The 15,134-nt window shown below is 35.4% G+C and overlaps 2 protein-coding genes across 3 annotated transcripts; both read right to left on the bottom strand.

The window, feature by feature from the left end:
- Positions 1-275: 275 nt before the first annotated feature.
- Positions 276-2,568, bottom strand: LOC129733289 (YY1-associated factor 2). Of its 2 annotated transcripts, none has more exons than XM_055695058.1 (2): positions 2,267-2,568; positions 276-2,016 (listed from the first exon to the last, which is right to left on the bottom strand). In XM_055695058.1, the coding sequence occupies exons 1-2, from the start codon at positions 2,412-2,414 to the stop codon at positions 1,706-1,708; spliced, it is 459 nt and encodes a 152-aa protein (XP_055551033.1). In that variant the 5' UTR covers positions 2,415-2,568; the 3' UTR covers positions 276-1,705. The 2 variants fall into 2 exon arrangements, with proteins under 2 accessions (XP_055551033.1, XP_055551032.1); XM_055695057.1 differs by having other exon boundaries at positions 276-2,031; positions 2,267-2,561.
- A 6,028-nt stretch (positions 2,569-8,596) lies between these two features.
- Positions 8,597-14,636, bottom strand: LOC129728559 (uncharacterized). The gene is made up of 5 exons (XM_055687006.1): positions 14,626-14,636; positions 10,815-10,895; positions 10,665-10,743; positions 10,582-10,598; positions 8,597-9,405 (listed from the first exon to the last, which is right to left on the bottom strand). The coding sequence occupies exons 1-5, from the start codon at positions 14,634-14,636 to the stop codon at positions 8,679-8,681; spliced, it is 915 nt and encodes a 304-aa protein (XP_055542981.1). The 3' UTR covers positions 8,597-8,678.
- Between the last annotated feature and the right edge of the window lie 498 nt (positions 14,637-15,134).

Here is a 15,134-nt window from a genome sequence, read left to right as displayed (position 1 = left end):
TGTGGTTTTTTTGGGAAATGTTCATGGAGTATTGTGTATGGTATTTGTACGTTCGGTGTGTGTTATATACTATGGCTACGGCAGAATTAAATATTTACATCCACCATAGTCCCACGGCAAGCCTAGGTTTGTGCACTCAAGCACATACCCTTTAACTTTTTTGTGTCACTCTAAGTTTGAAAAAGTCAAAAAATTGCTCTGAAGTCATCGGAAAACATATATGTATAACTATTTACAAAAAAAAAAAATAGATATAAAGTATTAAAAGCCACTGGTTTCACATATTTATTCGTTTATTTTGATTCCATGGCTAGACTTTGTTTTTAAAATCATCAAACTCATAAGTATTCTAGATCCACACATACTGTTGACGGATAAATCAGACTTTGTTGTAAAATCTGGCTTCCACAATATCAGCGCGTCGTCTTTTTATACGATAAATGAGCTTGTGCCCCTCGGTTTTGATGTAATACAATAAATGCAATCTACTGTATTCGACAGTGTACAATACAAAAATAACAATCGGCTGTGGAAGTCGTTTTTTATTTTGTAGTTTTCATATTTCATATAAATTGCTGGTTTACGTGGTTTTCGTGACAAGTTTGTTGAAGTATGTGGCAGTTTCAAACCTCCTTACATATGCAATTGAATCATCGCATTCTTAAGCTAATAAGTCATCATAATACAAAATTTTAAAATAAAATTCAACCTGAATTTACATTATAATTAAAAGCTAACGTCAAGAAATTGATAAGAAAACAAGGATTCAGAATATTTCCAAAATTGGAATAATATTAAATTCACATCCAAGTCAGTCCCGTTATTTATCTAACTCACAATACCTATACGATGTATTGGAAGAGAACATATACTTTTAAAGGTACGAAATAATGCATTGAGAATATAAAGAATAAAAAGTTAGAAAAGTTATAAGAAATAAATTAAATGCAAACGCAATGAACAGTCAAAAGCTATTACATATTCACAATGTTCTCTTTTGAAGCATATCGGATTGCTTAGTTTTTAGTTCCGATTAAAATAGGTACTTGAAATAAATTATTTTTGATGAAATAGAAATCTACAATTTTGAATTAATCTAACTTCTAGAGTCGTTACTTTCACTATAACTTTCACTTGAATCATGTCTGCTGACGGTAGATTTGGGTTTGTATTCGGTGATAACTACCGTAACCGAATTGACTGTAACTTCTCGTGTTTGCCCGCTGGATCGATCGATGTTTTTTAATCTTGCAATTGAATCATCGCATTCTTAAGCTAATAAGTCATCATAATACAAAATTTTAAAATAAAATTCAACCTGAATTTACATTATAATTAAAAGCTAACGTCAAGAAATTGATAAGAAAACAAGGATTCAGAATATTTCCAAAATTGGAATAATATTAAATTCACATCCAAGTCAGTCCCGTTATTTATCTAACTCACAATACCTATACGATGTATTGGAAGAGAACATATACTTTTAAAGGTACGAAATAATGCATTGAGAATATAAAGAATAAAAAGTTAGAAAAGTTATAAGAAATAAATTAAATGCAAACGCAATGAACAGTCAAAAGCTATTACATATTCACAATGTTCTCTTTTGAAGCATATCGGATTGCTTAGTTTTTAGTTCCGATTAAAATAGGTACTTGAAATAAATTATTTTTGATGAAATAGAAATCTACAATTTTGAATTAATCTAACTTCTAGAGTCGTTACTTTCACTATAACTTTCACTTGAATCATGTCTGCTGACGGTAGATTTGGGTTTGTATTCGGTGATAACTACCGTAACCGAATTGACTGTAACTTCTCGTGTTTGCCCGCTGGATCGATCGATGTTTTTTAATCTTGCAGGATACTTAGAACGTTTGTTCTTGTTGCGTGATGTTTTATTGCCCGGTGACTTGGAATTTTGAGGTGGAGCACCGGAGGCACCGGGGAAGGCCTGTGTCGCCGCTTGCTGTGCCACAAGTGCCGAGTTCAGGCGAGGTTTGCGGGTGGAAGTGCCTGGAACCGAGTATACTGAAATTAATTGTAGTGCATTCTCTTCCATTTAGCAATCTCGGTAAATTTATAAGTTGGAAATTTCTTGAAAACTGAATGTCATGAAAAATCAATGTGCAATTCGATGTATTTCTGATTGAAAGCAAAATTTCCTTGTCGACATTGAGATTCTTGACTCGCTCAAGACATCATCGAATTTCGTACAAAATGATTGATGTTCAATCTTTCAGTTTTAGAAAAATAACTCATTTACCTTTTCTTACGTCGCACATTAAGCACTTGAATGCCTCGGCTGTATTTCGATAGGTGCAAACACTGCAGTCCCAAAAGTTTTCTTCAACAACTTTAGATTGACGTTTTGCGCGACGATTAGGTGATTTATTTTTATCCATTTCTTGCATGCAGCGATGTTTTGCGTAACATTCAATTAATTTTGTTGAATATCCTGATACATTTTAGAGGAAAATGTATTTTTTTCGCTACCATCAAAAAAATTTTCACTGTTATTTCAATACGGCTAAAATAAATGTCACTTTTTGCCAGCGAGCTGCCTTACATAGTTGCCAGTTGATATTCCAAATGATTCGATATTCTGGAAGAGATTAAAGGCCTAGAGTTAAAGTTTGGCCGACTGTCACTAAAATTCCAAATCCAACTGTCAAAACTTGTTCCAATCGAACATGAGCAATGGTAAAACTATAATGCAAAACTGTTGACTGTTCGATTGGAACATTTCAGTGACAGCCTTGTTCAGACTACGCCGGATATCACTATAGACACTATAAATATATAGACCTGCGGACTGAATCGCAGCGAGCCAAAAAAACTGTCAAACGAGCGAACATAATGAAAAATGTGTATCAAACATATAACAATAATATAGAAAACCAGCGTTGCTAGGGTTGCTGCCTTCCACTCCGCAGGTCTATATATATAATGTTTATAGATATCACCTAATATCGCCAGATGATATCGGATATCACCTCGAGCGTTCACATTGGAGTGAGCTGATATGATTTGACATTTGCTTTGGTGATTGAAAAAAGAAGAAAACAAAAACAGATCAAAGCTAAAACAAGACAACAAGAGCAATGGGATTAGGATAGAGATGTTAGTGAGTTGGCTCGCACCAACGCGAACTTTTATAGACCATTTTACGAACTGACAGGTGTCACGGATCCTGCTTATGCTGATGTTGCTTTTACATGCGTTATGTCAGCGGTTCCGAGCTTTCTGTCGAAATTTCATTCATGAATAAAGTTCAGAAACGTCTCGTAAAATGGTCCATATGCAATTGTCAACATATGCGGGATGAAAATAGCATAAATCAAAGTATTTTGAACGAGCGGGGGCCTAGTGTGGTTGGTAACGTCTCCGCCAACCACGATCGACGCCTGGGTTCGAATCCCACCGCCAACATAGGTGTCGATGGTTGTGAGGTGGCGTGATCCACTCACAACCAACCCAACTGGTCTAGATTCAATCCTAGCCGACACCGGGAGATTTTCTGAGGCGAAATATCTCTGGGATCACGCCTTCCATCGCATGAGGAAGTAAAGCCGTTGGCGCCGGTCCGTTAATAAACGGGTCGTGAGTTAGGGTCCTGGGTGTGGAGTCGCCTCCCTGGGCGTCGGTGATTGGCCACAACAGTGGCGGAATTAGACCGACGGAAAATAAGCGAGAATAAAAAAAAAGAAAGTATTTTGTACTTAGAAGGTATGATTATAGGGTCATGATGTATGTATTGTAAAGGGAGCAAAAAAATAGTTTCCATAGAAAATTGAATGGCTTGGCGAAACTATTTCATTGGTGTTAGTGAAATACTGTACGGTCGATACTTTTAACTTCAAAATACTTTGAGCATAAATATTTCCTTCCTTTTTTCTCGCATGCAACGCGAAGTGCGAAATTTGTAGGGTTGCGTCAAATGTCTGTTGGCCGTGTTGCCAACTGCTTGAAATGTGGTTATTATTGGTTTTCAAACATGATATCCGCGATAGCATGTAATCGAGGTGATATCCGTTGACAGCTCGATTGTATGGGATATCAGGTAATCTCACCCCTTTGGCATCGCGCCATGTTTCAAGGGCTAACATCTCAACATATGTTCGAACGAAATAGCATATCCCCGCTTTTTTTCATACATCTTTTTATTACTGCTGATAGCGAGCACAAATCAATTTGAGGCCAGGACATGATCTCGTTGTCATTCACTGTTACTCGGTATAGGGATGTCAAAGGCACGGGTAATATGTAGTGTGAACGAAGTATAAAGGATTTCCACTTGCAATACTAGAGCAACCGATGTATGATCGGTTTGTTTTTCACACTTTTTCGATTCTTTCGAACATACCTGAGGCTTTGTAATCTGTTTCTTCGTCCAACGTGGAATATTTGCAGCTGATAGTATTTTTATTGTATTTGCGTTGACGACAACCAATGCTCTTCTTTTGCCCTTTTCTACTTCTTTCCGACTTCTGCTGGCCGTCCGGCATTTAATTAAGTGAGAAATAGCTTATGTTTGATTTCTTCTGGACATCCGACATTTGGCTAAGCGGAAAAACTTTGGAACACAAATACCTGATTCGATCGCTTTCATAGGAAAAAAACACGGTTATAGACCTGAGTTTTCTTTCTTTTTGCCTTTCTCCTAGAAAGATATAGCAATCACTGCAAAAACTAAAGGTATAAAAGTGCTCAAAAGGGCCGAATGTCGTATATCACTCGACTCAGTGCGACGAGCTTAGCATTTTCTGTATGTGTGTGTGTATGTGTGTGTGTGTAACGCTCTCCCAATCTCACTCGATTTTTTCAGAGATGGCTGGACCGATTTCAATTAAATTAATTGCAAATGAAAGGTCTAGTTGCCCTATAAGACCCTATTGAATTTTATTGTAATCAGATTTCTAGTTTAGAGGTTATGTATCAAAATGTGAAAATCACGAAACATCAATATCTCAGAAACTACACAAACAAAATTAATTTCAAACGAACGAGCCACCTAAAAAGCCTTAAATTTTGAATTTTATGAAGATTGAACTTGTGGTTCAGAAGTTATGGAAAGAAACGTGTTCTGGAGACTGTTTAATCTCACTCATGTTTCTCAGAGATGGCTGGACCGATTTTCATAAAATCAGTGTCAAATGGAAGGTCTAGTTGTCTCATAAGACCCTAATGATTTGTTTTGCAATCGGACTATTACTTTGCCTGTTATGTTTAAAAATGTAAAATCCAGCTATGAAAAGGAACTGATTTCCACAAAATTAGTGTCGAATGAAAGGTCTACCTGCCTCATAACACCTAATTGAATTTTGCTGTAATCGGACTGTAACTTCGTCTGTAGTGAATCGAAATGTGGAAATCACGAAACTTCATTATCTTGGAAACTACACAACCGATTTGAAAAATATTGGTATCAGATGAACAGGCTGGTTAAGGATTAACTGATGAATTATGATTGAACACGTGGTTTCAAAGTTTGGCTGCCCTATACGTTCCCTTTTCATTTGATTATAATCGAACTTAAGCAACCGTTATGCATTAAATTGTTAAAACAACGAAAGTCTATTATCTAAAGTATTACACGACTTATTTGAACATAATTAGTGTCATACAAACGAGTCATCTCTTAAACTTACAAATAACAAACTTCATAACAATTTGATATGTGGTTCAGAAGTTATGCAAAGAAAAGAAATTCAAAGAATATTCAAAACTATACCTGCTTTGATCAATATATTTGGCCTCAACATTATTTAAATGTGGTATCGTAATATTTGAACGTTCCCGCCCAACAAACAAATTTGTTGGATAACGACTTGTTAAGCTATAGTTCAGCCGAAATCCACTGAATAATAGCTTATTAAGCTGTAAACCAACAAAATCGTTCGCTGGGCGGTATCGCTCCCCGAAAAAAAAATAACATTAACAAAACATTGAAAAAAAACCTTAAAATTGCTGTAACTGTACATAGTTATACCATAATTTAACTATGTTTTTCATTGTAGATACATCAATTTCACATTAAATATCATTGTCCAGAACAATAAAAAACATAGTTTTTGCCATTTTTACAATGAAAAAGGGGGGTCGTTAAGTATCTTAACAACATTTTTTCAGGCATTTTTCCCATACATTTAGAAGTCACTGACAATGTTTTTCATGATAAAATTATTGTCGATGGTAGATTCAACAACAAAAAACGTTGTTAAAACATGGTAATGACAACAATCGTTTACAAGCGTACAGTAAAAATACCGTGTTTTTTATGTTTCATAAGAAACACGGTATTTTTACTGTATAAGCAGACTGTATACAGATTTTTCAAAATAAAATCTGGCAGCTCTGCTCACCATTGAAATTTTTCAGCAACACTGCTACAGCATGCTGCTATTGCAAACTTGCTTAAGGATAAGAAATAATTTCGCGTGGAATTAATTTTCAAAGTGTGATTTTTGCTCATAGTAGGTACTTTCTGGGAAGCCTTCAGGATTTTAGGCGATTAAATTTAAGCGATATCCTTTCTCATCACATGGTTGAATTTGCAACAGCAGCATGCTGCAGCAGTATTGCTAGTAAAAGTCAATGGTGAGCCGTTTGTCAGATATTCAACCAGTCTGGGGTGAATATCTTTTTCCACAAGCAAAGTTGCGCCTTATTCAGAAGAGTTTTACCGATTGATCCGAAAAGTTACACAGTTATTATATGACCCATAAGGAATACGAAAAGTGCACGGGAGCGAAAAAATAACACCATTGCTTTTTTTTAATATAACCGTGCCCCAGTCTAATATGCAATCTGTTGGTGTCTTTCACCAAAAGAGTCAAATTTCCGCGCTGTTTGTTTAGGACATTCAGGCAATTGGTCGTATCCGTGAATTCTCCGATTTGATAGTTTCCCTTCAGTATCGAAAAAATATCGTGGCGAATGTATCGATCCACCTCAATATCAACGTTAGTTGCATCGATAAAAAATAACGACGTTCAGGCCCCGCGGTATCGATACGGTATCGGCCAATGCTCTACGAAAGAGATGCCAGACTTTTTTTTGGCAAGTCTGTATAATCCATAAAAATGTCTGTATAAGTCTGTATACCGCTGCGAAAAAAAGTTACCGATACATTGATACCTAATTATTTGTCGACCTGTCAGATTGTTTTGTTTTATTGCTTGTTTTGATTGTTCTTTTTCGAGTCTATCATAGTTGGTCGATTAATCGATAACTAATATATCTTTTAAATCTAAGTAACACATAGAAGTAAGAGTCTTTCCCGTGATAAAAATCGCGTTCGTCGTAATGTAGCTAAACTGATACATGATGGCAGAAGTCTCGCGGTTTAAAAATAGTACCTTCAAGGTTTGGGACATTTTAAGCAATTCTTCAACGTTGGATATTGCTCCGAATAGAACAAACGGTATTTTCACCAATATAACCTGCATGGCAATCGATCGAGACAATCAGCTGTTTGTTACTGGGAGCGAAACAGGCAGATTAGTGCCCACGGGGCCGATAAAAACCCCGATAGCCTGACTCGATTCCCGTTGTCATGATTTCACTCTCAAAAACGCAAGATTAATATGTTCAGCAAAGTGTTCAGTTCCTAGTTCACTTTTTCCAGCAACGGCTACAGTGACTTTTGGTTTTTGTGTTCGTTTTTTTGTGTATACTGGTAAAACCATTATGTAGAATATCAGATATCTGTGTAATATCTGTATTATACTAAATGTCTGTATAAAATCTGTAGGCTTATGCGTGTCTGTATCGCAACACAGAAAGTCTGTATAATACAGATTTGTCTGTATATCTGGCATCTCTGCTATACGATGAAAAAGTGGCGTCACTGGCAGGAAAACCAGATGTGCAGATTTGTCTGCAAAACGCAGATTTTTAGAGTTCATGTGCAGATTTTTATTGATTCGCAGATATTTGCAGATTTTTGTCAGAGTCTCCTTATATTTGCGCAAATTTTCTCAAAATGTGTGCAGATTTTTGCAGACTTTTGCCTGCGCGAGCGAATTTTTTTAGGCCCAAGCACAATGGATACGTTTGCGTTGCGTTGACGTTAATTTGACGGAAAATGTATGGGCTAACTGTCAAATTGACGCAAACGCAGCCGCAACGTATCAATTGTGCTTAAACTTTTTGAATCACGGATAGATTTTTTTTTCAAGTAGGTTTTTCGAGCAGTTGCAGACTGTTTTTCAAAAATATCTGGCATCTCTGATCACTGGTTGGGCGAGACAATACGCCTTCTGTTATTAAACCCTATACATAAGTTAATGAGGAATTTGAAAGAATTATTCGTGCATCTTATTTTATGAAACGTGCAAATACTGAGTATTTTTTTATGAAACGTGCAAATAATAAAAACTATAGTTCGGTATCGGAAGTTGACTATATTATAAAGAGATTTCTTAGTGAACAGGGCTCGAATGCATATTATTGCAGTTTGTACTACTCATACTGTTAGAAAAAAAATGACCTAGGGATAATTCAAAAATTTAAATAAAATAGCAAATTATTTGAAAATATACAAAATATTTTGTATTGAAATTTCCTCTGAATAAATATAAAAACAATGACATTTGTATTTGTATGGCTGCTATATTCAATTGATTATATTTTTTCTTCGTACTAGCTATATTAAAGAACTATTATGCATAATTTTATATTGCTAACCGCTCAGAAGTTCGTGCATGCCGATTTTTTAAAGTTTGCTTGATATTTTTTACGATTGTAGCATGGTCAATTCCGTATACATCGTTTCGCATGATAGGGATTGATTCTAGTGTCTCGCATGATTTCTTCTCCAACTGGTATATTTCTTTGCGTACTTCTGGTGATAACTTAGTGTAAAATTCAGTGTCATTTTTTAAACTTAAGACTGGTTCATGATTTTTACATTCTCCGTCATCTGCTTGTTTGAGAACATAATCCAAACGATTCATTAGGTTGTAAGCTTTATCTTTCATGAAAACTAATTTTGGTACAAGTCCAATTAGTTTCAGCTGAGCAAGCTCATGCCTAAGCGATCCAGAAACGCTTTTCAATATTTTTTCGATTTGTTCTTCATTCACTTCATCACGCGAGAACCAAAACACGTGAATGCTATGAAAATCAATTGATACTTTTACCCGCGATATCTGCACGTCGTAACAAAGTAATTCCTCGGAATGCTCTCCTGTTGACAAAAGATTTGTGATCTGTTCCATGAATAGTGTGTTTAAAACAGCTAAACGTCGGTGCGATTCTCTTCCTTCGACTTTTACAAAACTGTTTGGAATAGTAGAATTTTTATCAGCATACCATTTCTGCTTATTTTTATTGGGCTGATGCATCAGCTTCTGAAGCACTTTTCCTTGTTTACTGACACTATAAGGTTTTGCATTCGTGCTAAAATATCGAATCAAGCAAAAAGAACGAAAATCTGTAAGCTTAAACATTTTTTGTGACGATAAGAATGAAGTAAGGTGCAATATTGACGTACACGAAGCATTAAAAAGGCGTATGCTAAATAGGGATGGGAAACCTATCGATAATTATCGATAGTTGCCGGCTATACACGGAAAACAAAATCTACCCAACCGGAGGGTACTAACTACCTGGAATGATGTAAACCTTATACAACTTAGGGATCATTCAAATAATACATAACGCGCTCAGGGATGGGGGGGTATTCAGCGAAGCGTTACATTGCGTGTGGCAAACATGTAAAATTGCGTTTGGCGGGGGTGGGTGGGTATTGAAAATTGTCAAATTCCGCGTTATGTAATATTTGAATGGTTCCTTACATGTTGGGTAGTTTTGCAATGCTATCGCTGAGTCATTTCAACTTAATTTATTTTAAACATGCTTTTACTCAATGATGGTGTTTTGACAAAAAGTCAACATTGAGTAGTTTGAACCCAATATTGGATGAAAAATCAAACTGGTTGAAAATTTATAACCCGCGTGATGAAATTAATTTCACGAAAGTGGCAGAGATTTTTTCGATATTGGTAGTTTTGGTTTTAAATTGGTGATGTTAAGTGTAGAACATGCTGTTGTGCTTCTGTTTTTTAATAATAGCTGATAATTAAGAAGAAGATTAAAATTGCATTGTAAGGAGAATTGAGCTATGAAAGGAGGCACTTAAAAGGGAAATTGTTCGCATCACCGGGCATCAACCGTAGACGGTAAAATTGGCGAGTACCGTTTCGAACAAAACGAAAACAAAAAAACGCAAATGAAAAATTTGCCAACACGCTCATCTGTCATGGATAGATCGACAGCGGAAACTGACTAGCAGGAGAAGAGAAAAAAGAAAAACATAAACAAAGTTTTCGCTATATTAAGCTAACTTGATTTAATCAACTACAGTAGAATCGCTCTATAAGGACATCGCAAGGGACCGTCGTTATAGTGAAACGTCGCAATGAAACGAATCAGTTTTATGAATATGAAGCAGAAAGGATCATTTAGAATGTCGCTATATGAATTGTCGTAATAGAGAGATTCGACTGTATTTAATTGTTAACTTTCGGAATTATAATAAGTGTTAGTAGTGAAGAGTTGAAAATTTCGGTGAACCTAGTTGGTCTCAACACCTGTAAGCAAAAAATTAAAATAAAGCTAGTAGTGGAAACATATCATTTATACAACTAAATACTTACCAGTTTCGTAGCACACTTTAACCGAAGAACCGGATCGGACCGTAGTGAAAAATAGGATAAATATCCTTTGATTGAGGACCTGTAAGTAAAAAAAAATAAAGAAATTTTATATAGTGATGAAATGCTAGAAAATAACATGAAAATACTTACCTAGATTGAAACACTGCGATTGACCATCCAGAGTAGTACCGTAACGTCACGTAGCCTGGTACGGTGATTGATTGTGAGTATCTGTAAAGAGAAGAAAGTAACAAGTAAAATTATTGATAAATGTATTAAATGATAGGAAAAAAGCGGGAAAGGAGTATACAGTAGAAAGAGTTCAGGAAGGAAGTATCGTAAGGAAGGAGGAGACTATTTGAGTAAGTAATGATCATGTAAATCGTAAACAAAATTGTAATTCAAATGCATATTCTAGTTTATGAGCCACTCCAAAAGTGCAGCTTTGAAAAATTTAGTCATCCGTACAGAAATAAATGAGGAAAGTTACACCAAATTAGAAGGTACGTGAGCAGGTTTGAGATAGATTTATAGATTTTTTTCAATGATCCGTTTTTTTTAACTGATATTAACTCAATCGAATGAAATTAACTGAAATCTACCCAAGGCATAGTTTAAAAGATTGAACTAAACGTTGGGTATTTTTGACGTATTTCTACTCTTAGTACTATATACCTTCTATTGAATTAATCTATAACTACTTAAAATTGGCTTCCTGCACGGAACGACGCCGTTGAGTGAAATCGACATGAAAATGGGTACTTTTCGTTTTCCGTGTAGGAAGAATCGTTAAGCTTTCGGCACAGAACCCACGGGGATGGCACCGCTGTCAGCTACCACACATTTGACGCGTTATCAACATCACTGGCACTGGCACCCGAAAAATGGTCAGTTTACCCTCATCTTATGTTGATTCGGGCAAACCGACCAAATGTTGACTGCAGTTATTGACAGCTTATCGGATAATTTTGAGCAATTTCTCAAGATTTTTGTATGTAATTTGATATTCTAAGTGATATTTTGTACAATAATTGTGCCCCAAAACATATAGAAGCAAATTGTGACGGCATAAAAGGAAGTTTTGTGGTGAACGGTACAGAAATAGATGTTCGATACGCTTGAAGGCTACCATACCAATCCCTTGACAGTGTGTCTATAGGATCGGAGCCGCGAAATCGATCTCTGTTGGATCGAACTTTGAAGCATTTTATGTGACGCTGTAAAATTTATACTAACTGATTGGAACTGAAATTTATAATGTTATAACAGCGTCGGTGGCTATGATGCACAGGAAATAGAATACACTGTTTAATCAACTTGAAAAAGTTGTTGAAGAATTGTACCTAAAAATTTACATCATTTGATAATATTGGTTATGTGTTTATTAGTGTGTCGAAACATCATTAAAAATATATTGCAAAATCATACGTCAAAATATCACACTTTTGCTTTATTATTTCTGGAATGTGATACAAGATAGCAATGATTATAGGATTGTCGGTGTGCGACCAGTCCGAATCAAGCGCCATTTTTTGAAAATTGAGTTATCAATACCAGTGTATGTGAGAATAAAAAATATATCTCGGAATCATTTGAATTATTCATAATGATATCATGGGGCCTATTACAGAAGACGAGAGTCACATATAAGGCGAGCAAAATGTTTTATCAGGGATCGCAAGTGAAATGTGGCTGGATAGTTGAGTCGAACAGTTTCCCAGACGAGCTATTTGTCCAGCCGACTCGCCATCTGTCATACCAAAATTGGTCAGGCAAGTAATTCGACGCTCGTCTCGTTTCCTGTGGCAAGCCCCTATAACAAAAATTTCCTAAAACTTTGAACGCTGGTTACTCTAAATAATGTTTTTGGAGCTTGGTTCGGTTTGGTTGCACGTCGATCATATCATATTTGCTAGTGCGGCACTAGTTGCATTATTGGTAGGAATGGAATGGAATACATGGAGGCATTATGATGCCAAACCCGCATACAATCATTCAAAAGCCGATAGAACAACATTGGAAACGATACACGATCACCAACAATGACTCAATACCGCCTCTAAAAAAACTGCTGTACGCTATAAAAGAATTTAAATTTTCAAAAGATCGAAAGAATCAAATCGAAAAATAAACGATCTTTTCGATTTTTCCAAAGCTCAAAAATTTGAAAACCCGGACGGAAAAGATCGATTCTTTTTAGATCGACACAAGATCGACCAATCCTACATTGTTGAGAGACTTCGATGCTTGTTTGCTCTCAATCGAAATCCTCTTTTAATTGAGAGTTGAGAAATTGAAGATAATCATTTTCGCTCACTCTAACTTGTACGGACAACAACGAGATTTCGCATAGGTGCGAATTATTTGTGCGAATAAACTTTGAAATATTGTTCCCGTCCACAACGAAAGCAATATTTTGTTGTTTTTCTTCATCTGCTTCTAGTAGGATTGGTCAATCTTGAATATATCTACAGAGAATCGATCTTTTCCATTTAGATTTTTGATTTTTCAGATCGATTCTCTTGCCTTGAAAAAATGGAAAAGATCGTTTATTTTTCGATCTTTTAAAAGTTTTATTTATTTTTCAGCGTGCAGAACTTTTTTTAGATGCGGTTTTGATTAATTGTCAGATTTCGTGTACCGTTTCCAATGTTGTCTTATCGGCTTTTGAATGGTTGCGTGCGGTTATGGCATCATCATGCCTCCATATAGTCCATTCCATTCCTGCCCATAATGCAACTGGTGACGCACTAGCAGATTTGATATGATCGGAGAGCAACCAAATCGAGCCAAGCTCCAAAAACATTCAAAGTTTTAAGGATTTTTTGTTGCAGGGGCTTATTACAGAAAACGAGGCGAGCGGCGAGTTACTCGCCTGACCAATTATGATATTCAAGATGGTGAATCGGCTGGATTTTGCACAAGTAGCTCGTCGGCGAAACTGTTCGACTAGGAATACCATCTGGTCGAAGTTAGAAATCAGGACTCCTTTTCTGGGCACAAATTTGACTAAGTCATTCTATTCTTCGAAGTATGAGCAAATATAACACATAATATTTAATTTACTTAGTTTTTTTACGCGGGGATACGTACCTCGTGGAAAAACGCGTTGATAAAGAAATCCGCGTAGAAAAACGCGTAATTTGAAAATCCTTCGATTTAAAAATCCGCGTGAAAAAACCGTTAATTTGAAAATCCGTGTAGAAAAATACCTAGTAAAAAATCTGAGTGTATCTCTGAGGATCCACTTTCATCGAACCACTTTGAATTATTACGCATTAGTAGATACAACACACGTAAACTGTTTTAACTTAAACTTAACAAATGACAGATTCTTAATGGTAACGGTTAACGCGTGAGAGATTCTTTTTATTACTCTAGTGAGGTTCAACCAATGAAAAATTTGGATCGCAGTGAGCGTTGCTACCTGAAATCGAAAACACTTATTGAGCAATTCTGAAAAATTCTGCTAAAATGCAAATGCAAATATTTTATATTTTAGAAAAAATAAATCAGGACGCCCAAATAGGACTTCAAAATCAGGACATGTCCTGCTAAATCAGGACGGATGGTATCCCTATGTTCGACTCACTCAACCGTCACCAGCTAAGTTTCATTCGCCCTCTCTAATACAACGTCTCGTTAGTGACTGGAGGCGAGGAGAGTTGCTCGCCTCGTCTCGTCTTCTGTAATAGGCCTCATAATATCATTATGAATTATAAATTTGAATGATTTTTCCATAAATGATAGATTATTCATTCTCACGTACACTGGTGTTAATACCTAACTCAAATTGAAAAAAACAAATGGCGCTTGGTTCGGTAAGTTTTACAGCGCCGCAAAAAAGTGCTTTTAAGATCGATTCAACAGAGGTCGATCATGCATATCCGAATTTTCAGATGGATCGATCCTGAAACCATTTAGTTGAAACGTTTTTTCTCTGAAGATCGTTCAATCCTACCCGGCCAACATTGTTACGTAACAATATATAGAAAGTTACGTAACACTGTTACGATGTTATGTTAGTTTTACGTTAGCTGGAAGTGAGTGGAAGGTTTCTATTTCCCACTTTTTTACATAACATTGTAACATTACAATGTTACATTGTTTTATATATATATATATATATATATATATATATATATATATATATATATATATATATATATATATATATATATATATATATATATATATATATATATATATATATATATATATATATATATATATATATATATATATATATATATAAATATATATATATATATATATATATATATATATATATATATATATATATATATATATATATATATATATATATATATATATATATATATATATATATATATATATATATATATATATATATATATATATATATATATATATATATGCAGTCCGGTCAGTCTGTCTGTCTGTCTGTCTGATCCATATAGGCTCGGAAACTACCAAACCGATCGACGT

This window comes from Wyeomyia smithii, chromosome 3 (assembly GCF_029784165.1).
Source record: "Wyeomyia smithii strain HCP4-BCI-WySm-NY-G18 chromosome 3, ASM2978416v1, whole genome shotgun sequence".
NCBI classification, from domain to species: domain Eukaryota; kingdom Metazoa; phylum Arthropoda; class Insecta; order Diptera; family Culicidae; genus Wyeomyia; species Wyeomyia smithii.
Note: the sequence above shows the minus strand (reverse complement) of the source record. Positions and strands in the feature narration are given on the sequence as shown.